Source organism: Phoxinus phoxinus, assembly GCF_949152265.1.
Source record: "Phoxinus phoxinus genome assembly, chromosome: 15".
Taxonomy (NCBI): domain Eukaryota; kingdom Metazoa; phylum Chordata; class Actinopteri; order Cypriniformes; family Leuciscidae; genus Phoxinus; species Phoxinus phoxinus.
Genome location: NC_136890.1, coordinates 1,209,012 through 1,236,626, shown reverse-complemented (window position 1 = coordinate 1,236,626; position 27,615 = coordinate 1,209,012). Strand labels below are relative to the sequence as shown.

At 42.6% G+C, this 27,615-nt stretch overlaps 1 protein-coding gene across 2 annotated transcripts in view; it reads right to left on the bottom strand.

The window, feature by feature from the left end:
- The window catches only part of LOC307011406 (nuclear factor 7, ovary-like), an 81,647-nt gene that overhangs the window by 40,377 nt on the left and 13,655 nt on the right, over window positions 1–27,615 (bottom strand). Inside the window, exons 2-6 of one of the 2 annotated variants that reach the window (XM_079637026.1) lie at window positions 19,683–19,778; window positions 19,240–19,470; window positions 19,141–19,163; window positions 18,941–19,059; window positions 11,775–14,423 (exon numbers count right to left, since the gene is read on the bottom strand). In XM_079637026.1, the coding sequence (XP_079493152.1) occupies window positions 13,924–14,423; window positions 18,941–19,059; window positions 19,141–19,163; window positions 19,240–19,470; window positions 19,683–19,778 (969 nt within the window). In that variant the 3' untranslated portion in view covers window positions 11,775–13,923. Of the gene's footprint in view, window positions 1–11,774; window positions 14,424–18,940; window positions 19,060–19,140; window positions 19,164–19,239; window positions 19,471–19,682; window positions 19,779–27,615 lie in introns of those variants that run through there. The other variant, XM_079637027.1, reaches the window with a different exon arrangement.

The window sequence follows — 27,615 nt, the reverse complement described above, 5'->3', positions numbered from 1 at the left end:
GCTGGAAGGATCAACCGCTGACATCATCCTGGGACTCTAATGGATGAACCAACATAAACCCACCATCAATTGGAACTCTAGAGAAATTCTATAATGGGGTGATTCCTGCTTAAAGGACTGCCTGTCTTCTGTGCTCAAACAGTCTACCCGTCTTTATCCAATTTTCAGGTGAACTCCATCTCCCTTGAGAGTAAAACTGAAATTCCAGGATGTCTTCAGCAAGTAGTTTACGTGCATCCTCTCTACCACCTCATCGGCCAGGGGAGCTGCACCATCGACCTGCTGCCTGGGGCTGTTCCACCGAAGGGTAAGGTCTACCCTTTGTCAATCCCGGAGCAGAAGGCCATGGAGGAGTACGTTCAGGAGGCTCTCAAACAACGTTTCATCTGACCATCGACTTCCCCTGCCGCTTCTTCTTTGTGGCCAAGAAGGACGGAGGCTTGCGGCCATGCATCGACTACCGGGAACTTAACTCTCAGACTGTCAAATTCAGCTATCCTCTTCCTATGGTCCCTGCCGCTCTGGAACCGCTCTGTGGGGCTCGCATCTTCTCCAAGCTGGACCTGCGGAGCGCCTGCAACCTCATTTAGATACGCAAGGGAAATTAATGTAAGACTGCGTTTATCACTCCGACAGGCCACTATGAGTACCAGGTGATGCCGTAGGGCGTGTCCAACTCCCCCCTCCGTATTCCAGGGGTATATGAATGAGGTGTTCTGGGAGTACCTCCAACACTTCGTCATCGACAACATCCTGATCTACTCCCGTAACCTGGCCGAACATCGCCACCACGTCACGCAGGTCCTCCAAAAGCTGAGAGAACACCAACTCTATCTCAAGTTGAAGTGTGAGTTCCATACGCCATCAGTCCAGTTCCTTGGATATATCATCGACCAACGAGGCATCCACATGGACCAGAGGAAGGTGGATACGATTCACAACTGGCCCCAACCTGTCACCTATAAACAAACTCCAACGCTTTCTAGGCTTCGCCAACTTTTATCGAAGATTCTTCCAGTATTAGTCTCCTCAGCTCACCTCAGAAACCGGCCCAAGTCTCTGTCCTGTCACCCCTTGGCCACAGAAGCCTTCCAACCCCTGAAGAATGCCTTAATCACCGCTCCAATCCCTGGTACACCCCAATCCAGAACTCCCGTTCGTGGTCGAAATTAACGCCTCTACTACTGGGGTTGGAGTGGTACTATCCCAGCGGCAGGGTGAGCCTCAACTCCATCCATGCGCCTTCTACTCCAAAAAGCAGTCCCCAGTGGAGCAGAATTACGATATTGGAAATCGTGAGCTGCTGGTGATCAAGATCGCCTTGGAGGACTGGAGACACAATGGCTGTAGGGAGCTCACCACCATTTTGAAGTCATCACAGATCACCGGAACCTGAATTATCTCCGAGAAGCCAAGTGAATAAACCCAAGACTAGCCCGTTGCGCTTTGTTCTTCACACGGTTCGACTACACTGTGATCTACCAACCTGGTACCATGAATTGTAAGGCGGATGCCTTGTCCCGTCTGTATCATCCTGAACCTGTTCTACCTCCATCCATGGTAGTCAGTCCGATCCAATGGTCCCTCGACAATCAACTCCTCCAAGCCACTCGCAACGAACCTGCTCCGCCGGGAGGTCCTGAGGGACAGTTGTATGTTCCATCCGTCTGTCCCTCATGGACCCAGAACACACCTCTCCGAGGTCTGAACACCCAGGCAACCACTCTCGCTCCTACAAGATCGCTACTGATGGCCCAGGATATCTCCCGGTACATCAAGGGGTGCTCAGTCTTTGCCATCACCAACACAGAGAGGAAGTTACCCGAGAGAAAGTTGGTACCTCTGCCGATACCCAGGCGCTGACTGACCTCCCTCTGTCCAACCGTCACACATGTATATTCGTCATCGTAGACCGGTTCTCCAAAGCCTGCAAACTCATCCCCAATAAAGGCCTGCCCACCGCGTTTGAAGCCACAGAACTCCTCTTCCAACAAGTTTTTTTTCATTATGGCCTACCAGATAACATCGTATTGAATAGAGGTCCCTAGTATATCTCCCGGGTGTGGCAGGCCTTCAAACTCCTTGGCGTCTCACTAAGTCTATACTCAGGGTATCACCCGCAGACAAGCGGCCAGACTGAGTGCAAGATCCAGGAGATCGGAAGATACCTGCGGTCGTACTGCCACCAGAACAAGGACAGCTGGAGCTGCTACCTCCACAGGGCGGAGTATGCCCAGAACTCCATATGTGAAACCACCACTTGGCTTACTCCGTTCCAATGCATTCTCATCTACCAACCTCCTCTCTTCCCCTGGTCCGGAGAACCTTCAGAGGTTCCAGCTGTCAACCACTGGTTCGAGGAGAGCGAGAGGGTATGGGACTCGGCTCACGTGCATCTCCAGTGGGCAGTGCGAAGACAACAATGCCAGGCGGATGTCCGAAGAGCTGAAGCCACCCAATACCAGCCGGGACAAAAGGTTTGGCTCTCCACCAGCGACATCCGTCTTCTCCTGCCCTGCCGTTAGCTGAGTCCCTGTTATATAGGTCCCTTCACTGTGACGAGGCAGATCAATGAGGTCACCTACAGGCTCAACCTTCCTCCTCACTACCGTATATCACCTTCATTTCATGTCATCCTCCTGAAACCCTTCACTGAACCTCTGTCCTCTTCTCCAACAGAACCTCCTCCGCCAGACGTCACTGACGAGGACCTTGTGTACCGAGTCCATACCATCCTCGATTCACGGCGACGGGGCGCCCGCCTAGAGTACCTGATCGACTGGGAGGGGTACGGTCCAGAGGAACGTTCAAGGGTCTCTCAAGGATGATGTCCTGGATCCGTTGCTATGGATCACCCTGACCATCCAGCCCCCAGAGGTCGAGGCCGGCCGAGTCAGTCAGCCGCCAGGAGCCGTGGAGGAGGGGGTACTGTCACAGAATCAGTCATCACCTAATCACCAGAACCTGCCCACTCATTCACAATCACCAGATTACTCACTCGCTACACCTGCACTTCCTCATCAACACAGCCTACATATTCACAGTTCACCATCCACTAATTGTCTCGTCTCGTCGCAGTTACCACTGCTTACCGTCAGACTCCTTATCCGTTTACTTGTCTGTGATTCATCTCGTCAAGCTTCCAGTCTTCTGTCTGTCATCCTGATCTCCTGTCTTCGTGTTCACTCGTCACCTGCACAGTGAATCCACTTCAGTCTTCACCAGCTGTTACGCTCCACGCGTGTTTCGTGTTTTGTTTATACTGATGTGTACTTTGCACGTGTTGGTTGTTGTGCTCATTGTCTTCTCTTTGTCTCTCGCTCTTTCTCTCTGCTCGCAGGTTGCTGTGATTGGCCGAGTGGGACGTCAATCATCATTAAGGCGGCGCTTGCGAGGTGGTCCAGCTGGTTAAAAGGGTGGCGTGTTCATTCATACGGTCTCTTTGTAGCGGATTGAGTTCGCTGTGATGAACTGAGCCCTTTTTAGCGAAATGAGTTTTTCTGTGGTGAACTGAGCTCTTGTGTAGCAAAATGAGTTTGTCTGTAGTGAACTGAGATCTGGTACACACGGCCCGTGTGGTGTGCTATGTACTTCATCCTTATACTTGTTGCTTTCTAGTATGTTTGTGTTTCTTTTCATTTGCTTAGAGGTATCGGCTAACCACTGATATTTTGGGAAGAGAACGCAGCTAGTATATCGCGATATACATTGCACCCGTAGCAGATGTTTGTTTAGACACACCAGGTAAGAAGTGAGCGCCATCCCTTGTATTTTTTTTTGTTAGGTAGTACAGTTAAGGTGCCGGATGCACTGAAGACTTTGGTTTATTTTCTACATTTTACTTTGGCTAGGTTAGGTTTAGAATAAGGATTGTTTTTGTTATATTTTGTTCTTTCCTTTGGCGCTGCTTTTCGTTCTTTTCCCATTTATTGTTTGTTTGTTTATATTTCTTGTACATAGCGCACTTAATTTACTGTTGTTTAAGCTGGGTTCAGTGGCTTCGGCTTTTTGTCAATAAAGCCCAGTTTATTTTTTCCTTCAATAAGAGTCTGTCGTGTGTTCCTCCACCACACTCCATCTTCAGCAGTACGTTAATATATAAATGTTATGGTACACACCCTAGACTTTTATTTAAAGTTCGTAACATTAAATGGGGGCTCGTCCGGGATAAATATATTATTATAATTTTTTTTTAAGTCTCCAACAGTCACTAGTCACCATCCTCTCACCCTCGTCTGGTTCCTACAGTTCCACCCCACTCTGCTAAGTTGAGTTGATCTCGCTGTGAGTGGAGGGGGGGGAGTGGAGGCAGGGCCCATCTGCATATTCATAACCGCATCCGCACTAAAGCAGGCAAGGGTCTCGAAGTTGCATTCAAGATATTTTAATACCTTAAGGGAAAAAACATTAAATGTCATTTTGGTATCAAAGATCAATTTTAAGTGATAAAAAGTATTGACTATAGGGGGACTTTAAGACATTCTTTCATTTAAAACGGCTCAACCATGCATTTTAGTCTGTGACTAGACTTGTCTCGTCTGTAAAACCCGGCCATCACTGTTTCAAGTGTATTAAAGTGTAATTGTATTCAAAATTGTATTATTAAACAATTGAAGATGCATGACAGTATCAGCAGCTTCACAACTGTTAGTGTCAATATAGTTTTAACAGCAATGCCATAATTAAGAGATAATCCATGACTAGCTGTGCATTACACAATATTAATGCACGATGTGGAGGAAAAGAATAGGTTGATGCCAGAAGTGGGTAGAGTATCCAAAAACTGTACTCAAGTAAAAGTACGTAGGCCTACTTATACAAATATTTACTCAAAGTAAAAGTAATCTTAATAGTTACTTGAGTAAGAGTAAAAAATTTATCCAATGAAAAAACTACTCGTGTTGCTAGTTAGTTACTTCGGATCACATAAATCATTGCCTGTCCTTTGATTTGTATAATAGTAACTTGTACAACTACATTTGGATTATTACACAATGTCGAAATAAAGTGAATCTGCAGAGTTTTGCATTTAAAGGCGTGTAAAGGGAACCATTGACACAGAGAAGAAAAGAGTTAAAACTCTTCACATGTGCTCGCGCTCATGACCGCATTCACCGCAACTGAACATCTGAACACAAACAACGATACATTGACGGATCATCTTCCGTCTGTTCTCCAAAATGTAATCAAATGTAAAGGTGCTGGTCATATAATTAGAATATCATCAAAATGTTGATTTATTTCAAGAATTCAACGTAACAGGTGAAACTAATATATTATATAGATTCATTACATGCAAAGTGAGATATTTCAAGCCTTTATTTGTTATAATTTTGATGATTATGGCTTACAGCTTATGAAACCCACGAAATCAAAATCCCAGAAAATTAGAATATTACATGAAATCACACAGTAATTACACAGTAATACCATGGTCACTGAACCCAGTGTTGGTTCTTCTGGCAGTGTGGGCCGGTGCAAATCCTGCTGGGAAATGAAGGAAGCATGAAGTGCTCTGGACATGTCCTGGTAGACGGCTGCGCTGACTCTGGATTTAATAAAGCACAGTGGACCAAAGTCCTCTTTTCTGATCAGAGCAAATTTTGCATCTAGATGTTCAACTAATAAAGATCTTCATTGCTGCCAAAAATATGATGCATTTGCAGATTTGCTTTCACTTGACTGTAAGTCCACTTCATCCAACGCTCTTGATGTTCTTAAATCTTCCTGTTACGACTCCAAATCATTCAAATCCAAACAAGTCATTTAAACTGATTCGTTTTTGCAGTATTGTCTTATATTAATGTCCGTTAAAGCAAGACTATGTAAAAAACTAAAACAGCCACTGTGTCCAAAAGTGCCAATTATGGGATAACAGAACGCAGGATCAAGGCAAGTTTATTTATATAGCACATTTCATACACTGGCAATTCAAAGTGCTTTACATAGAAAGGAATAAAATGATCACAAAATAAAAGCAATGGAAATTAAAACAGTTATAAAAGGAATTAAAAGAGATAAATGATACAGTTTTAAAATTAGAGTAAAAATGAATTAAAGTAGTAAAAAGATGATACATAGAATAAACATCTAATCTGGCAAAACACCGGTTTATCTTATTTTGCATATAGTTTTACTCTGTCTGTGGTGTTTATTCGGCACCTAAGAGTTCCAGTGGACGTCTCCGGTGGACCCCATCTTTCCCTAAAATGGGACAGGAGGAGCTCTGGACTGACCTCGGGTTCAACCGAACCGAACCCTAAGTTGCACAAAATGGAAATACTCAATAAAGTAGGATAAAAAAGCTACTGAACGGTTGGATTCCACAACTAATAACATAAAACAGAGATGCCTTACATCGGTATATACAGAGATGAATTGCTGATTAAACATATGTAAATGTCTTTGAAAGTTATATTTGGTCATGTGTGAGCTAGCTTGAAATCTGTAAAAAATGATTCCTGATTGCTGATATGGATCAAATCCAGCTTTTCCCTTGGAATCTCTGTTCACATTTACAAATGTACAATTCATGAATTATTAAAAAAAAACATTTTCAGATTCCGCAAAGGAAGTAAAGTTACAAGCAAATCTATAAATAAATATCTTTTTTTTGTTCTCTTTTCTTTTTTCTCGTCTTTTCGGATTTACACTCAAAATCAAAGAGGATTGTGGGTAAAAGTAGTGAACTCACTCAGAGTTTGGACACCAATACAAAATGGCCGACACCCGATATAGTGCATATTGTAGAGGATAGGCGGTTTCGGACACAGGGATTGAATAATCAGGAGAATTAACAAGATGATTGACAGAACGAACAAGATGACTAATTAGACACAGTAGGAAAACTAGGGCAGAATCTGAAATCGCCCCTAAACCCTCAAATAGGGCGTTATTTGAAGTAGGGGTGCGCCGATCCGATATTCGGTATCGGTATTAGTCCGATACTGGCCAAAATCACTGGATCGGATATTGCATGAATCGCGGGAGTATAACCCGATCCGATTCGATCACGTCCCTTAGTCCTAAATTGTCATACAAATGCTTAACAACACCTGAGAGACATGCCGTGAAGAGAGATGAGCAACATGCGTCACGCAGGGTTGCCAGATTTTCACATACAAATCCCGCCCAATTGCTTCTTAAAAATAACGAATCGCGTTTCGGGGTGGGAGAGACCGCGGACTTGGCAACACTGGCATCACGTGAACGGTAGCTAGAGGTGAGTGAGGTAAGCGAGCCCTCTCAGCAATTAAGTTATCATGTCAGCTGTGTGGATATAGTGTTGTCAAAAGACCCGGTACTTCGATACTAAAAAAAATAGCAGCTACATGGTTACGGTACCAGCTTTTCTTAAGTAGTCTACCGGTGGTACCGAAGTATTGGGTTAATCCGGTTCTTGGTGCGCTGTCCGAAAGGTGCACAGTTGTCGTGCCAATGTACTTACCCCTGAAAGAAAGTGTATCCCCGGTCGCGGGAGCGCGCACGCATTCAGCAGTGAAGGTGGGCCGTTTGTTTGGTAAATTAAACTATAACACGTAAATTATTTAAGTTATCGTTTTACTATTGTTGTTTTTTCAATGAGGTTTAGCAAAGACAGCTATCATGTGGCACATCTATCAAAATAATTGCTTTTATTCTATAGGCTAACGATCGGACTAAATTTGCAATGAATTGACAATGTCTGTGAATACACAAAGCGAGTGTAGCTAACGTTACAGATGATGGCCTATCATCAAGTGTTTTATTTTGTGAATAATTCACATCATGTTTAATAACAGCAGTGAATATGGACAAGTTTATTGTTTCCTGACAAAAGTTATAGTGGGATACAGATTTTTTCAGACTGTTTTTAAACATGTTATAAAAAGTATCTCCTCTCCATAATGCACAGATGATGGCCTATCAACGTCTCGACTTCCTGTGGCGCCTGAAGAAAGCAAGGAAAGTACCCCCCCACACCACCACACCACATAGAGAGTGTTTCATTCAGCTGCATCACTTTCTGGCGTGGGAATTGTCGGGCCTCCGACCACAGCGGATAGTGCTCAACCTAATATGAATTGTTCAGTTAAGACTGTTACCCTTAAATTATGAAGTTATTCACTGACAGCAGATTTATGTCTCTGTAACATGATTTTTTTAATGTAATCATAAAATGTCTTTTTCAGTTTTCAGAAGAAGTTTTGAAAAACGATACTGTAGATTTTCCTGCTACGAAAGAGGCTATCATAAAACACAGGCTGCAAATCGCTGTCACTCTTCTCCTAGAGACTGGTAAAGTAATTTAGGGGATGTTTTGGCAATCCAAATAATTGTCCTTATAATTGCTGTAAAACATCTTATGCAGCTATAAGAATTATTCCATACTTACCTAAAAAGTATTAGTGTGAAAAATGAAGAATTATAGATGCATGCTCTGCATTTTTTGTTTTGTTTCGAAGATGACCTGACTGACATATGTCACTTCTGTGGGTCAGAAGGGCCTGAGACAGACCAGAGTTGGGTAAATCAAACTTAAGAAATTAAATATGTTTTGTTATAAACAAACACTTTATTATTATTTTATCTCCACGTGAATTACTGTATGCTAAAAATATATCAATTACACAAGTGTAGTGGCGATTTTAATCTTTTATTTCTTATTTTGTTTTCTCAATGATAAAATTGAATGACATGTGCTCTGTATTTTGAGCTTTATGTTGTAACGTTGATACATCTGTGGGTGTGACACTAAGACAGAGGTGATAAGACCCTAGGCTAGGGAGGGGTTGCGGCAACCATGGGGGTCCTTAGTCCCTGCCCTCTGGGGTGGATGTTTAGAGAACGCTTTGATGAGAACAATAATAAAACTACCAGTAAAGCACCTATCTGGGTCTCACTTCTGCCTGCAAACTGGTCTGTGAAGGCTGGGGTTTCACCCCAGCCCGCAGCTGGCCTGTGTGGCTAGAATGGGAACTATTCTTGCAAGAATAAATATATATTTTTCTTTTAAATACAATTTGGATCTTGACGTCTCTTTTGCCTGGGAATGCTGTGATTTGTAAAATATTGTTTTTGCCACAACAAGAAGTCAAGAATGAAAATTTGCAGCCTCTTACCCAAAAATCCAAATAATTTGTTTTCCAGATTCAGTGTGACATTTGTTTACGGTAGTTCCACCATATGTACGTTCAAGGCCCACCAACAGAGGAGGCCTTCCTGTGTACTGCTTGTACTCCTTAGTTTTCTGTACATTATTGTTCTGGAGGACCAGTACAATACACCTAGTATTACATTACACCTTCCAGGTTTGTGTCTTCTTATCTTAAATAAAATTCTTTATTTTGCTTGAAAAATGGCTTACAATATATTGATTAATAAAATAATTGCACAATTGCCTTAACCCAATCCCAATTCTACCCCTTTCCCCTTCGTCTACCCCTAACCCTTCGCCTTCCCCTTGACCCTTGAAACAGAGTGGCAAGGCGTAGGGATGAAAATATTCCCCTAGGAAATGGGACACCACTACTACACCGTTACACGTCATTATACGTCATCGCCTACGTCACAGGAGATGCGCCGATGTTTATCACAAACTTCCAAGATGCACAGGACTTGTACACAGGACTTGTTTTCTGTGGTGTTGTATTAACACGTTGGAGGTACAGACCTATGTTTGTCCTATTTATTTATTTACTGTGTGAAATACGACATTGTGTGGCGTTCATGTGCGTTCAACTCATAAATACGATCTTTACGATATGACTTGAACGCACCAATAGCTTGTGTGCTTTGTTCGGGGGAGAGGAGATTTTTTTTACAAACGTTTCTTTGAAGGAACTGACCGTAAATATGAACACAAGATTGAATGTAACATAAAGCAAATCATTATTTGTCGTTAAAATACTTATTAAAGCCAACAATTCTTACATTTATGGTCTCATTTTTTGCTTGGGCAGCCATTTTGCGTCTGTAGCCGGTGTATGCAGTGACACTTCTCATACCCCTTCGTTTGAAGTGTGGTCCCGAAAAATCTTCTTTTGAAGGGCTATCTGGCCCTTCCCCCTAGCCCTCCCCCTCCAACTAAAAGAGAATCGAGACAGCCCTACCCCTCCACGTGCACGCGCAAAACAGAGGGGAAGGGGAAAGTGAAGGGGTAAGGGGTAGAATTGGGATTGGCCCGAACTTTCTTTTGATTGATTAATAAACTAATACTTTATATGTAAACAGCATGTCAAAAACAGTTTCCAAAGTTATTGTCTTACTGTATATTTTGTACATTCAAGCGATGAAGAAAGTGGATACAGGATCTACTGTATCCTATTATATATTAAAACTGAAAGTGTACTGGAGACTCACTTCAAGTTAGGGCCTAAGCTTTAAGAATTCCTAGATGCAAAAGGGGGGTATAAGTGTTCTGGCGTGTGGAAGTGTTTGATGTTCATTTTGCAGGAGCTTTGGTGTTTAGAGTGGTGAGGAAAAACTGAAACTGTTTCGTAGTCTGGTGGTGGCAGCGCGGATGCTCTGGGTAGAAGGGTGAAGTGGGTGTGTGGAGTCCTTCATGATGCGGATGGTCCTCCAAATACACTGAGCATTGTAAATGTCATAAATTGGTGGGAGTGCAGTTCCTATGATCTTACTAGCTGTCTTCACTATCCGCTGTGGTCGGAGGCCCGACAATTCCCACGCCAGAAAGTGATGCAGCTGAATGAAACACTCTCTATGTGGTGTGGTGGTGTGGGGGGGTACTTTCCTTGCTTTCTTCAGGCGCCACAGGAAGTCGAGACGTTGATAGGCCATCATCTGTGCATTATGGAGAGGAGATACTTTTTATAACATGTTTAAAAACAGTCTGAAAAAATCTGTATCCCACTATAACTTTTGTCAGGAAACAATAAACTTGTCCATATTCACTGCTGTTATTAAACATGATGTGAATTATTCACAAAATAAAACACTTGATGATAGGCCATCATCTGTAACGTTAGCTACACTCGCTTTGTGTATTCACAGACATTGTCAATTCATTGCAAATTTAGTCCGATCGTTAGCCTATAGAATAAAAGCAATTATTTTGATAGATGTGCCACGTGATAGCTGTCTTTGCTAAACCTCATTGAAAAAACAACAATAGTAAAACGATAACTTAAATAATTTACGTGTTATAGTTTAATTTACCAAACAAACGGCCCACCTTCACTGCTGAATGCGTGCGCGCTCCCGCGACCGGGGATACACTTTCTTTCAGGGGTAAGTACATTGGCACGACACCGGCGGTGGCTCTGAATCCACTTGTTGACAAGGAGGAATGAATCGTTCACATAGCGCGTTTTTTGCGCGTGCAAATTAGTTTTCCAGGCGCTGTTCATGGTTGCATACGGGAAAGCACGCGCTTGTGGAAAGGAGAAAGCGGTGCAAACTGCGCTCTCCATGATGACGAGGAAGTATCATCAAATAATTAATTGATTTCTAGCCCTTGCATTAGCTTTACTACTAGATATATTCATTGAGATGAGAAATAAAAAGCCGCCCTGTACAGCTATGATCAGCTGTTCGGCCGAGCTTTCCATGTTGTTACGGAAAGGCCGCTGGTTTTTGTCACATAACCTGTTGAGATGCTTCTATTATAAGCCGTGCGCCTACATTTGAAATAATGAATTTGCACGCGCATAAAACGCGATATGTGAACGGCCCCTAAAGTGGTATCGTGTGCGGCTGTATCTAGTTAAAAAGGCCTTTTAAATATGAACGCAGTTTTGGATTAAATAAAAGGACAGTCAAGTCAAACAAAACACGTTTTATCTCCTGTTTAGTTGGTAACACTACAATAAGATACCATTCATTAACATTACTTAATGCCTTATCTAACATCAACACATTGAGTGAACAATATATTTTTACAACATTAATGTATGTTTGTGAATGTTATTTAATACAAACACTTGATTGTTCATGAACAGATACAACTTTTGATTTTAAAAATGTATTAGTAGGCTACATTTTTAAATTACCCCAAGGAGAATAATTGCTTCAGTGTATTGTTAGGTCATTTTATCTAATGTTATCTAACAAATGGATATACAGTTTAATATATGCAAATGTAATCTAAATTAGCTTTGGTACCGAAATTGGTACCGAGAACCGTGCATTTTCACAGGTATCGGTACCGAACACTGAAATTTTGGTACCGTAACAACACTGGAATATATGGTATTGTATCGGTATAGATCGGTATCGACAGATACTCAAGTGTGTGGTATCGGTATCGGTATCGGACATGAAAAAGTGGTATCGAGCCACCCCTAGTTAACCCCAAGATGAACAACATTTTTTACCATCAGGTGGGTTTGGATTGTGTTGAAGGCACTGCTGAAATCTATGAGCACAATCTTTGCAAGACTCTTTGCTTGTTCAAGGTGCTCATATATGTTATTTGTCAGAGTCAGCAGTGAATCTTCAACCCCTCTATCCACACGATATGCAAATTGGTTTGGGTCTAAGGATGGTGTGACCTCACATAAAAGCTTTTTCAAAATTATTTTTTCAAAACATTTCATTGCCGTAGATGTTAGGGCAACAGGGCGCAGGTCATTAAGTTCCCTAGGTTTATTATTTTTGGGTAAGGGCACGATCAAAGATTTTTTCCATAGACAAGGAACTACACCAGTGTCTATTGACTGTCAATCTGCGCACACCCTTAAAGTCCTGCTGCTAATACCATCAGGCCCACTAGCTTTATGGGGATTCACATGTCCTGCGACATGGAACACTTCACTTCACACTTCATACTACTTATTTCTTCATAGACTAGTTCCTGTTCAACTGAAAAATCCTGAATATCAAATTACAATAAAAATCATTCAAATCATTTGCCATTTCAAGTTCATTTTCCACTGCCATAAGATGCCTCTTAGGCTTATATCCTGTGATTGCCTGGACCCCCTGCCAAGCTCTCTTAGAATTATTTCTAAAAAAGTTCTCTAATTTACGTTTATATGCTGCTTTACAGTCCATGATCATACCTTTTATGTTTTTCTGCATAGGCCTAGTCCTTTTCTCTTCTCTGTTTCCTCCCAGTTTGAACAATCGCTTTTTTTGGTTGAGAAGTTGTTTTAATTCTGGAGTTACCCAGGGCTTGTTGTTTGGAAAAATCTTAACCGTTTTTTTGGGAATGATTTTATCCTCGCAGAATGTTATGTACCCCGAGATTGCTAGCGCTGCGTTGTTGATGTTTTCGGTCCTGTCAGTCACTATGTTCCAATCCGTGCTCTCTAGGCAATCTCGCAGTGCCTCGGATGCGGCAGCAGTCCAGCTCTTAACCTCCACCTTCCTAACTTTCTCACGCCGCAGCCTAGACACATAGGCGGGCATCAGTTTAACCATGTTGTGATCCGAGTTACCTAAGCCGGGCAGTGCTTTAGAAAAAAAGGCGTCCTGGATATTTCCATAGCACTGATCAAGACAGGCTGTGTCGCGGGTGGGACAAGTGACATATTGCTGGTATGTGGGTAAGTGCTCCTTTAGGCTACATTAATTAAAATCTTCCATCACAAAATTAGCAGAATCTGGAGCCTCTGACTCCGACTGAGCTACAAGTTCATGAATAGTGGAAGCAGCAACTTGTGTATCGGCAGAGGGTGCAATATACACAACAAAAAGTCTGATCTGGTGTATCTCTCTAGGCAGATAATAGGGCCTTAAGCTGAGCGCTAAAAGTTCAATGTCCTTTGTACAAACTTGGTGTTTTATTGTAATATGAGCAGGGTAACAGTACTTACTATTAATCTATACACACACACCTCCACCCTTGCTTTTTCCAGAATTCCGATTGCGGTCCATCCTCACCAGCGTGAAACCCTCCAAGTTTCGGAGGGATAATCATATGGAGTAAATATTGGACACATGATGAAAGCAGAAGATCCAGATCTACAGGAGTGACGTTTACTGACTATTGACCGGTAAGATCCTCAGAGAGCCAGAAGACCAGAAGAATGGAAAGAGTGTGTGAGTGAAGGTGGCTGTGAATGTGTGTAGATGTGTGTTAGTTACAGGATCAGAGAACGACACCGTTCCTTCGTCATAGTCCAGATTCACTCTCACACGATCAAGTTTCTGTTTAACAGGAAAACCAGAACCTAAAGGCCATCCGTACTGATTATACTGCACACTCCAGACATCAGTGTTGAAGAAAGCGAGTCCCTTCCTCTGGTTTGATGCTGTAGTTACTCCAAGACTCCACGAGTATTTACTCTCTTTAACCTCCACATCCCAGCAGTGTGTTCCTGAGTTAAAACCCTCTGAACCCAGAACACACTCATCACAGTCAAATCTCTCTGGATTATCAGGAAGAGTTTGATTGTTCCCGCTGTTTCTCACACTGGTCAGATCATCAGACAGGACGAGACGTGGATGAGCCGTGTTTGGATCCAGAATCACAGGAGCTGATGAGACACAATCAACAGAGGCTTTTATTCTGATCTTCATATGATGATCAACAGTGAACCCAACACAGATTATTATGAGTTATGACACTCGTCTGTTGATCACACACACTTTCCTCTGATCACTGTCAGCGCTGTTATTAGTTCCCTTTCGTTGTCACTTCGAGTTACGTCGAATGACGACGAAATGGGGTTCGCTTAGAAGCCTATCCTCTTTGAACAGTAATAAAACGAGCCAATGGCAAGCAAATGCATTTCTGGGTGCGATACACAGATTAAATCAGCTGATGGGCACGGACTCTGTCTGATGTGTTTGGGCAAATTCATAGACAGCATTCGTGGATGTGTCATGTTCTCATTGCGGCAACATGACCATCGCAATGTAACGATCGAGACTCGATGATCTCCTTTAAGAGAGAGTCCCCTCATCCACACCCCGATCTATTCTCTCCGCAAGAGGGAATACTTCGGCTGGTGGCCAGGGTGATCAGAGGCTGCTGTTGTGGAACCAACACGAAGATCTATCCTCGGTCCACACACACCTCTTCACATTGCAACCCGTGTGGTATCCGGATGAGATAGCTGACCAGTCCCGGCTAGAGATTCGGCGGCCCGGCAGATTAAACCTTGTCTATCGCTGCATCACAAGGTGGGCGTGAGTACGCTGGAGAAGACTCGGCTGTGCTGCCTCCTCCGGGTGTGCCAGCATTTGCCCGAGTCTGAACTAGAACTCTGCCATGCTTTCCCGGGCAGTCACAAGCATCGGGCTTGTGTGGAACCTTCCGCCATGTCCCGAGTGCTTAAGGCTGATGATCGTTTTTTGGGGACGCACCGGCACACGTCGGCCCGCCCTCAATTCCTTTCTTCCTGGACGTGCATGAAGAGGTCATGAGACTACTCAGTGGCCTCTTCCGCCTTCTCTGCCCTCGATGAGGTCGCGGCCAGTGGGTACACTGGGGTTCCCCCCTGTGGAGTGTTCTGTGGCAACACAACTGTGTCCCCACAGCGCCTCCACTGGCGTGGCAACCCTAAGCACCCAACCACCCCAAAACATGTAGGTCTTTTGTCTACTCTGGTGGCAGAGACCTATAGAGCTGCGGGGCTGGCTGCCACCTCACTGCATGCTATGCCCATCCTTCAGGTCTACCAGGCCAAGGGTGCTCATTGCTAATGCACGAGGGTGGGGCTGGTCCAGGGCTCTTGCAAGAGCTGCGTGCCGCCACCGACCTCGCTCTACGGGCGACGAAGGTGACCACACGCTCCCTGGGTCAGGTGATGTCCACATATGTGGTCCAGAAAAAAACTGGCTTAGTCTGATTGATATGTGCGAGGCTGAGCGAACCCGCTTCCTCAACTCCCCATATCCCAGACTGGCCTCCTCGGCGGCGCAGTCGAGGACTCTGCCCACAGTTCTCGGCCGCCCAGAAGCAGACTGAGGCTCTGATCCCACGGCCAGCTGCTCAGCCGCACCCAGGCCGTGCCGTGGAGGTAGTCGCAGGAAGGCGTGCCGTGGAGGTAGTCGCAGGAAGGCGCCCCAGCCCGTACCAGGCCCGCAGCAATGCGGCGCTCCCGTTACGGGCAGCTCAGAGATGGGTTGCAGTTCTTTCTATGAGGTGGTTGCAGGGCCACTCCTTCCCCCGGTGGAGGGCCGGGGGAAAAACTCTTTTTCCAGAGAACTGTCATTCCCATCTCTGAGCACACAGAGTTCTCGGACGACAGTGCGCACCACCCTCGGGTCCCGCCACTCTCGCCTGGCTAGAGCTTCCAACCTGTCCCGCTGGGTCGCGAGAACCATCAGGCTCGGCTACGCGATTCAGTTCGCTCGGTCTCCTCCCCGCTTCAGGGGAGTCCGCTTTACTATGGTCGGTGGCAATGCCCCTGTCATGAGAGTGGAGGTCGCCACCCTACTGGCGAAGGGTGCGATCGAGACTGTCCCTCCAGCCGAAATGAGATCGAAGACCCCAGATAATGCCCGATCACTGTCGTGCTTTCCTTCCTGCAGGATGGGTTGGAGTGAAGGCTGTCTCCCTCCACCCTGAAAGTGTATGTTGCCGCTATCGCCGCACATCACGACGCAGTCGAAGGTAAGTCTGTGGGAAAGCACGACCTGGTCATCAGGTTCCTGAGAGGAGCGAGGAGACTAAATCCTCCTCGTTCACCTCTCGTTCCCTCTTGGGAGCTCTCAATGGTTCTAACTGCCCTGCAGAGTGTTCCCTTTAAGCCTCTGCAATCAGTGGAGCTTAAGTTCCTGTCAATCAAGACAGCGCTCCTGGTTGCATTGGCCTCCATCAAGAGGGTAGGGGACCTGCACGCATTTTCTGTAGATGAAGCATGCCTGGAATTCGGGCCAGCCTATTCTCACGTGATCCTGAGACCCCGGCCTGGATATCACCAGGTGGTGAACCTGCAAGCGCTGCCCCTGGAGGAGGAAGACCCAGCCTTGGCATTGCTTTGTCCAGTACGCGCCCTCCGTGCTTACGTAGACAGAACGCAATGTTCAGGACCTCAGACCAGCTCTTGTCTGTTATGGTGGGAAGCTGAAGGGAAAGGCTCTCTCCAAGCAAAGGTTGTCTCACTGGATAGTGGACGCCATTGCTTTGGCTTACCAGCAGCAAGGTCGACCGTGCCCCCTTGGTGTGACGGCCCACTCCCCTCGGAGTGGCCTTTTCTTGGGCTCTAGCGCATGGCGCCTCGCTAATAGACATCTGCAGAGCTGCAGGCTGGGCGACACCCAACACATTCGCCAGATTCTATAATCTCTGAGTGGAGCCAGTGTCCTCCCGTGTACTCGCTTCAACCAGCCGGTGCTAGGACCCGCTCAGGTGTCTTCGCTTGCTCGCCATTCCACTCCACGGACTGGATACGTGCGATATTCTCCTCAGGTGAGCCTGATAGCCCTGAGTTCCTCCAGCGCTGTTGACTTCAACGCCAGAGTTATACCTCAGGCAGCTTTCGTGTTGGCTAGGGGCCGCCATGTGCATGGTTCCCCCTCTGGGTAACCCCCACATGTGTATTTCCAGTGTAAGCCTCTCGGAGCATGTGTCTTTCCCTTGATGCAAATTCAGCAGACCCATGGCATTTGCTTGCCATTGGCTCATTTTATTACTGTTCGAAGAGGATAGGCTTCTAAGCGAACCCCATTTTGTCGTCATTCGACGTAACGTCTCCGTTCCCTACTCAGTTACTACATCCGTAACCGAGACGTTCCACACTCGTCTTTATCATCAGTGTTTAACGGTATCAACTACAGACATTAAATATGGGATTCAGACATTTGTGTCCATCAAGAGAAACTGATACTTTGGGAAAGTTAAATAACAATAAATCAATGAGATCTGTTGAGATTTATGCTGTAGATGAAAAACTGTAAGTGTGTGTCTGATCTCCAGCATCTGATCATCTTCAGTTTATTGGCTCTTATAGTCTGTGTTTGGCTTTACATTAGTTTATTATGAGTCTGTTGTGTTTGACTTATTATGTTGACTTGAGAAAGTATTATTATTATTAGTGAAGGCAAAGGATCACTACTTACAAACACAAATCACCTTCCACACTTCCTAGCCACGCCCTAGCAACGATTGTCGAGCACCCTAGCAACCCAAATCCAAAGAGGGATATCTTCTAATTTAAATATAGAGGAGTTGCGGTTGGTTTCTATCATTCATACTGGCAAGCAGCCTTTGAAGTAACATCATTGGCAGCTGCCAAGCCACTCCCTAGCAACTAAACAGAGTACCCTAGCAACTCTCCAAGAAGACCTATATCTCTGAACCAGAACATCGTAAAGACATGGTGGATGGCTTCTTTGACTAATGCTAGCAAAGAGGACTTCCATCATGCTATGCATGCTAGCACAATAACATCATGCTAATAGCGATTATCTAAGTGTTGAAACATGTAAAAAGAATGCTTACTAAAACACAGTAAGCAGCATGCTAATCATGTTAACACCATGCTAACAACATGTTAATCATGCTAGCAGCATGTTATTCATATTAGCATCTTTTTAAAACATGCAAGAAACATGGTGATTGTGTTAGCATTATGCTAGCAAGATGCTAATCTTGTTAGCATTTCGTTAAAAGGATGTTTGCAAAATGCTAATCATGTTAGCATCATGCTAAGAACATGATAATCATGTTAACAACATGATAAATGTGTTAGGATCATGTTAGCAAAATGCTAATTGTGTTGGAATCTGCCTAGTTCAGAGTTTTGCCACTGCAAACACCACTCACATTTTCTTCAGGAAATGTACATTCTAGTTATTATTCTGAGACTATTTTTTTTTTAATTGTAACCTCCTAACAAACACATAACTCGGATCTATCTATCTATCTATCTATCTATCTATCTATCTATCTATCTATCTATCTATCTATCTATCTATCTATCTATCTATCTATCTATCTATCTATCTATCTATCTATCTATCTATCTATCTATCTATCAGTGTGTGTCATGAAGAGCCTGTAACTCCATCATGTCCAGCTCAGATCTCCTGCAGTCAGACTCACTGTTGTGGACGATGTCCTGCATCTTCTTCCAGACTCTGAACGGCAGGTTGCCCAAGTATCGTGGCACATGAATCAAAGCTCCAGAAGCCATCTGTGGATCCGGCTGTGAGCTCTGGACTCTGGAAGAACATTCAGGAGTCAGAACTGCAGTGGCTTTGGGTCAGAACCAGAGAGACCAGAGACAGGAGCAGATCACTCACCTTTCCATTGAGACTGGAAACTCCTGCAGAACAAACACACCATTATCATCAAGAACTCAATCAATCATCAACCAATCAACCAATGATCTGAGATCAGACCTTCAGAAAGCAGAGGTCATTGGCTTCCATCATCTCCTCCATGTGTTTGATTGTGTGTGAAAGAGCTGAGATGTGTGTGTTCATCTCCTCCAGCTTCTCCTTCATCATCTGCTTCTTCTGCTCCTCTTCCTCCCTCAGTGCAGTGACTGCAGCTTCTTCTTCATCTCTGAGAAACTGATGAAGCTTCTCAAACTGCTGTTTAATCTGACGCTCTGTGTGCTCAGCTTGAGTCTGAAATCACATCACATTCACTTCAATCATCTCAATCGACACATCATTAATATCCAAGATAAACTCAGATACCCGACATAAAACGGATCCAGAAGCAGATTGCTGCTAGTCATTCACAGAAATAATAAACTGGAATCCATTATATCAAATCATAACTGTATATAGTGACCCAACAGCTGTCATGAAGATGACTCTCATTTCTGTTTCCTCACCTTGATGTGTTGAACTGTTTTCTCAAACTCTCCTTTCATTTCTTCATTGTCTTGAAGTTTCTCCTGTAAGGACTCCAGTGCTGTATTGAGTTCCTCCTAGAATTGAACAAAAATACATAAAATTACAGTGAAGAGAAGACAATACAGTGATATGATCATATAATGCTGTGAAAAAGTATTTTCCCCATGATATCCCATCTCATACTAAATTGATTCAGAAATTAGAACCTTCCATAAAAATAAAGCAACCTGAGTAAATACAACATACAGTTTGTAAATTACAATGCTATTTATTGAAAAAAAAGAAGTGATCCAAAACCAACTGGGCCTGCGTGAAAATGTATTTGCCCCCGCAGGTACTAATTCCTCAAATCTATGAAGCTGCATTTATAATGTAGTTCAGCTGGACTAAACACAACCAGTCCTGGTCACTGCAGACCTAATCAATCAATCAACACTGAATACTGAAGCCTGATTGGTTCACATGTGTGCTCCTGTACAGACAAATGGCGATTCTGCCCTCCAAACCGGACGGGCCGACTGCATATTTAAGTTGCGCTGAAAACTATTTTCATCAGAATTGTTCTCCTTCAAGCGCGAAGATCATCTCCTCGCTGTCTCTAAAGAGAAGAAGATAGGAACAAGCCTCGAGCAGTGGATTACTGGAGCTGACTCGCCGCTTCTGCCCTGGGCTATCCGGCAACTCTTCAAGAGACAATCTCACTATTAAAAGAGCAAATTTGAGCGACATTTGTTGCAAAATGCCGTGCCACGAGTGTGGCTCCTGCAGGGCTCCACTGCTTCCCTCATCTGGAGCGAGTGCCATGGTTCCACATTTGGCGGCTCCGAGGAGGACTTTGATGACACCGTGTCTCTGGCTGCCTCTGAAGCGGAGGACTGAGCGAACTCTGGGGATGACGGACATCGACGCTCACGTCCTCCGAGCTGAAGAACAAGCTCTGCTATCGAAGGGCGAGTCAGGCTTTTACAGACGCTTCTTCCTCGTTCCAAAGAAGCCTCAGGCTCATCCTCGATTTGAGATGTCTGAACCGCGCTCTGGTAAGACGGCCGAATGCTAACTTTGAAACAAATCCTCTCACAGATCTGATTGGTCTATATCAGTAGATCTGGAGGACGCATGCTCTCATATCCAGATAGCCCCTCATCACAGTTCTTCAGATTCACGATCGAAGAGGTGCTTACCAAAATAATACAGCCCTACTTGTCTCCTGCTCTGCACACTTTTACAAAATGTGTGGATGTGGCCCTCCTCCCCCTGAGACAGATGGAAGTTCGCCTCCTGAATTATCTCAATGATTGGCTGATTTTTGCCCAATCGAAGGAGGAATAACCGAGGTTCAGTAGATTATTTGCACTAAATGAATGGTTAATGTCATGGTGTAATGAACAGAGACTGCTCTTTGTAAATAATTGGAATCTGTTTTGGGAGCGACCTAGGCTCTTCCGTGCTGATGGCCTGCACCCCAGCAGAGTCGGAGCGGCTGTTCTGTCGGACAACATCTCCAAGACGTTACACACCATATGACTAGTAAGTCAAAGTCCAAATCACATTCTTTGCTGTCCCAAATTAAGTGATATAAGTACCAGTGTAGAACACTGTATAGAAACTGTGTCTATTCCTCGTTTAGTGAGGCCAAACAATAAATCTACTGTAGGATCTAAGAAAAATCTAATTGTGATTAAACCAGAAAATCTCAATATTGGTGAACAAAAACTATTTCTAAAGCTAGGTCTTCTAAACATTAGATCGCTTACACCTAAGGCGGTTATTGTAAATGAAATGGTCACAGATAATAGCTTCGATGTACTAACGCCACACGTTTATCTGTCGTCTCTGATTCCGTATGAAACCGAGAGGTGCAGAGGATCTACTCAAACTAGCTATTATGTGAGCGCTTCCCAATGATGAACGGACGAGGGTGAAAATCTCTAGGCTATAATTAAATGTAGTCTAGGCTAAATCGCCCTGAATTAAATTGTAAGAACAGATCAGATAATTTATTTGTCGAAATGTTGCGATATTGTTTCATTTAAGTTCATAATTATTCTATAAATGTTATTTAGTTTAGCAGCAGCAAGCACTGTGGTTCGGAAAAAATAATAATAATTCATAAATCGCGCACCCTGGTTGTAAGGATCCAAAGATCCTTGCGGAATTTAACATTGAGTTGAGCATTGTATTCATGACAACAAATGAACATGCGTTTGAACAAATGAACATGCGTTTGTATTTAGGTTTGCTTGGAAAAAGCTGGCCCAAACTGAGGTAGCGTTTTATTTCTTCAATTATTTAAATAATTAAATGTTTAGTAATAAACTTATATGACAGAAATATTAGCCTAGCCTACATGTAGCCTAAATAATTAAATTATTTCATTATCAACACTTTACTAGCCTAATGCTAATGTCTAGAATTAAGTGTGAATTGCGAATTCTCTTTGTTTTAAGTCGGTCTCAGACTCAGATAGCCTGTGGGGGGTTCAGGTCAGGAGGTGTTAATGTTCTGTCTTTCATATGCAGAGTGAGCCTGATGACCAGGCAAAGGCAAAATACTTGTAAAGATAAATCTCTCGATGTGTCCAAATGTAGGCCCTTAAATTATAAATATTGTAGTTTTATGTATTGTATTTAAAGAGGTTTCACACACACTTTCAGTTGAAGTGTTCAATCCATTTGTTTCAATTAGTTTTGTAGAATTTTAACATGTTTGAGCAGTGTGTTTGTCAACAATATGCATTATCTAAACATGAACTATCGACGAAACGCGTTCTTGCCAACTAAACGAATGCAAGTGAGCCGCAGACACAGAGCTATTTTATTCTCGATCCACCTCGTTTTATTGTAGCCTACGGCAGTGGCAGACTGGGACAATAATTCAGGCTGGGAATTTGACTCCACTGCCAGGCCACCTCTGCTGCTGCAGTCACCACCACCCTATTCATGTAATCTACTGGACTGATAAACTTGTAGGCTAACCCTATTAATGTAACAGGTAGACTACCAGATGCAATATAAATGAATAAAAAAATAACCCTTAAAAACTCACTGTCCACCACCTCTAGCTCAACAGCAGCATTTGCAGCTCTAGTGCTACTGTTGCTTCCTTCATCACCTTTTCAAAATAAATAAATAAACAAACATTGTAGGCTACATATTGTAGACTAGAAATGAAAAATCTAAATAACTAACACTGTATTCTTTTCTGCCGCGCGCAAGAGCGTCCTAGGCTCTTCCGCGCTGATGGCTTACACCCAAGTAGAAATGGAGCGGATCTTCTGTCGGATAACATCTCCAAGACGTTAAAGACCGTTTGACTAGTTACCAAAAATCCAAATCACAGTCTCTGCTGCACCAAATTAATTGATATAAATACTAGTGTAGAACATTTAATAGAAACTGTGTCTATTCCTCGTTTAGTGAGATCAAATAATAAATCTACTGTAGGATCTAGGAAAAATCTAATTGTTATTAAAACAGAAAATCTCGCTATTAGTGAACAAAAACAATTTCTAAAGCTAGGTCTTCTGAACATTAGATCACTCACACCTAAAGCAGTTATTGTAAATGAAATGGTCACTGATAATAGCATTGATGTACTTTGCCTTACTAAAACCTGGCTTAAACCAAATGACTATTTCGGTCTAAATGAGTCCACTCCACCAGGATACGGTTATAAGCATGAGCCCCGTCTGATTGGTTGTGGCGGCGGTGTTGCAACAATCTATAGAGATATTCTTAATGTTACTCAGAAAACAGGTGACAAATTTAATTAGTTTGAAGTACTTGTATTAAATGTTACGCTCTTAGATGTAAGAAAGAAATCCCTTTTATCTCTAGCCTTGGCTACTGTATATAGACCGCCAGGGCCCTACGCTGATTTCCTAAAAGAGTTTGCAGATTTTCTCTCAGATCTATTAGTCAATGTCGATAAGGCAATAATTGTTGGAGATTTCAACATACACGTTGATAACACAAATGATGCGTTAGGGGCTGCGTTCACAGATTTACTAAACTCCTTTGGGGTCAAGCAAAACGTCACCGGACCAACTCATCGTCTTAATCATACACTCGATTTAATTATATCATATGGAACCGATCCAACCGATATAGATATCATTCCACAAAGTGATGGTGTCAGTGACCACTTCCTGGTAACTTGTATATTACGGACTACAGTACTATGTCATACTGCGCCGCGTTACCGACCAGGCAGAACAATCCTTCCATCCACCATAGATAATTTTTAAGATTAATAATTAAGATTTTTATTTAACACTGTGGCTAGACTAATAAATAAACAAACGTCACCTGACCAAAATATCCCGTTACAGTTTAGCAGTAATGATTTCATGAACTTCTTCACTGAGAAAATAGAAAACATCAGAACCACAATTGTAAACAATCAATCTTCAATCGCGCCTTATAAATCAGCCTCAATTATCACCCCGCAAGAACAATTAGAGTGCTTTACAACTATAGAACAAAAAGAGTTAAATAAACTTATCACTTCATCTAAAACAACAACGTGCTTATTAGATCCTATACCAACTAAACTACTGAAAGAAGTGTTACCTGTAGTGGAAGAGCCTCTTCTCAATATTATTAACTCGTCTCTATCTTTAGGTCATGTTCCAAAAACATTTAAACTGGCAGTTATAAAACCTCTTATTAAGAAACCACAATTAGATCCAAATAATCTAGCAAATTACAGACCCATTTCAAATCTTCCATTTATGTCTAAAATATTAGAAAAAGTTGTGTCCGCTCAACTGAGCTCTTTCTTGCAAGAAAACGATATCTATGAAAAGTTTCAGTCTGGATTCAGGCCTCATCACAGCACAGAAACTGCGCTGGTTAAAATTACAAATGATTTACTTTTAGCTTCTGACCAAGGCTGTATCTCAATACTAGTTTTACTTGATCTTAGTGCTGCGTTCGATACTATAGATCACACAATACTCTTAGATCGACTTCAAAATTACACTGGCGTTCAAGGACAAGCATTAAGCTGGTTTAGATCATACTTATCTGACCGCTACCATTTTGTCTATTTAAATGATCATAACTTCAGTAAACTATGGAGTGCCGCAGGGATCTGTGCTAGGCCCTCTATTATTCTCAATATATATGCTGCCACTTGGAAATATTATAAGGAAACATGGAATTAGTTTCCATTGTTATGCTGATGACACTCAATTATATATTTCATCACGGCCGGATGAAAACGCTAAATTATCAAAATTGACAGAGTGTGTTAAAGATATAAAATATTGGATGACGCGTAATTTTCTTCTATTAAATCCAGACAAGACGGAGGTACTACTCATCGGTTCAAAAAACCGCCCACAAAACCTCTCACAATACAACTTTAACATAGTAGGATGTCCTGCTACTTTATCCTCTACAGTAAAAGACCTGGGTGTTATACTAGACTGCGACCTGTCTTTTAAAAATCATATTTCATATGTTACAAAAACGGCATTTTTCCACCTTAGAAACATTGCTAAGCTACGTAATATGCTCTCAGTTTCTGATGCAGAAAAGTTAGTTCATGCATTCATGACCTCGAGACTAGATTACTGTAATGCTTTATTAGCTGGTTGTCCTGCATCCTCAGTAAACAAGCTACAGTTAGTCCAAAATGCAGCCGCTAGAGTTCTTACTAGGTCAAGAAAATATGATCATATAACACCGATCTTATCATCACTACATTGGTTACCTATAAAGTTCCGTATTAATTATAAGGTATTGTTACTGACTTATAAAGCCCTAAACGACTTAACGGATCTTCTATCTCCCTATAATCCATCGCGCTCTTTTAAGATCGCTAAATTCGAGGCTTTTGGTTATACCTAGGATATCTAAGTCCACTAAAGGAGGGAGAGCATTCTCACATTTAGCTCCAGTCTATTTAACGGATCTTCTATCGCCCTATAATCCATCGCGCTCTTTAAGATCGCTAAATTCGAGGCTTCTGGTCGTACCGAGGATAACTAAGTCCACCAAAGGAGGGAGAGCATTCTCACATTTAGCTCCAAAACTCTGGAATAGCCTTCCTGATACTGTTCGTTGCTCAGACTCGCTCTTCCAGTTCAAAACTAGATTAAAGACGCATCTCTTTAACCAGGCATTCATATAAATGTTTTAATCTTACAGTTAAATCCGGCCTCTAGTTCATAACCGCCAGAGGAGAACTGGCCCCCGACTGAGCCTGGGTTCTCCCAAGGTTTTTTTTTCTCCATTAGGTCACCTGATGGACTTTTAGGTCTCCATTAGGTCACCTGATGGACTTTTAGGTCACCATTGGGTCACCTGATGGACTTTTAGGTCACCATTAGGTCACCTGATGGAGTTTTAGGTCAACATTAGGTCACCTGATGGAGTTTTAGGTCACCATTGGGTCACCTGATGGAGTTTTAGGTCACCATTGGGTCACCTGATGGAGTTTTAGGTCAACATTAGGTCACCTGATGGAGTTTTAGGTCACCATTGGGTCACCTGATGGAGTTTTAGGTCAACATTAGGTCACCTGATGGAGTTTTAGGTCACCATTGGGTCACCTGATGGAGTTTTTTCGTTTCCTTGCCACTGTTGCCTTTGGCTTGCTCAGTTGGGGATATTCAATTTAATGAATCAATCAATATTACTATTGATTAGCATTACCAAACATGGACGTTTTATTATTATTTTAATTTAATACTGTGAAGCTGCTTTGATACAATCTGTATTGTGAAAAGCGCTATACAAATATTCTTGACTTGACTTGACTTTTCCATACCATCTACTTGATTTATTTATTATTTAAACAATTTGACCCACTAACACTATTCTGTCTACTTTTTATACATTTTTATTTATTATATAAAAAATATGCTACATGTAGACGAAACGAGACTTGACAGCACCACTTACATATTGTTGCTCGTTTGTTGGTTTAATTTTATCTATTGTGATTATCTAAGTGATTTGTATGTAGTGTTAATTTTGTCACCTATTTTTAATTTAGTCTTAGTCTTGTGCCAAATGTCTTAGTTAGTTTTAGTTTTAGTCAACTAAAAGTCTCGTCATTTTAGTCTAGTTTTAGTCAAAAGAAACTCAAGGTATCTTAGTCAAGTTTTAGTCGACTAAAAGTCTGTTATTTTAGTCAAATTTTAATTAGTTTTAATTCAAAAGAAACTCAATATTTCTAAGTTTTAGTTAAAACATTTTAGTCTTTTTTTTAAATAACAAATTATTTCTGAGATTATTTCTGATAACCATTTCAGTCAAATAGTGTTTCACACATCTCAAATATTGGTTAAATGTCATAATTACCTGAAAAAAATGTAATATACTTTTTTAATGCAACTAGTTTTTAACATTAATCTGTTCATAACAGATGAATATTCTATATCCTGATGATGGCAAGTAGAGACGATTGGAGACGAAAATGAAGAGAGATTTTATCTTAGTTTTTATTTTATGCAAAACATTCTCGTCTTTTTTCGTCAACAATAATGCATGTTAATTTAGTCTTAGTCAGCGTTTTTGGACATTGGTGCAGTCTCGTCATCGTCTCGTCTTAGTCATGGAAAAAAAGGTTGTTGACGAACATTTTTAGTCTCGTCTCGTCTGACGAAATTAACATTATTTGGATGAAAGCGTTCGTCTGCTAAATTATTACAAATATAATGTAAATGTAATCTTGACCGACCTGTTCCCTTACTGGCGAACATGGCTGAGATTTTGCAGCAGCTTGCTGCGTCTGTGGCCAGGGCTTTTTTCCTTTTTAAACGCTCCCTCTCTGCTCCTCCTTTGCGTTTACGCTCCATTTTTTGAACTATTTAGTCAGATATTAGGCAGTGCTTCGTGACGTTGGGTGGGATTGTCATTTTCACTCCGCCATTATGATTCGTCGATTGAGAGATCCGTC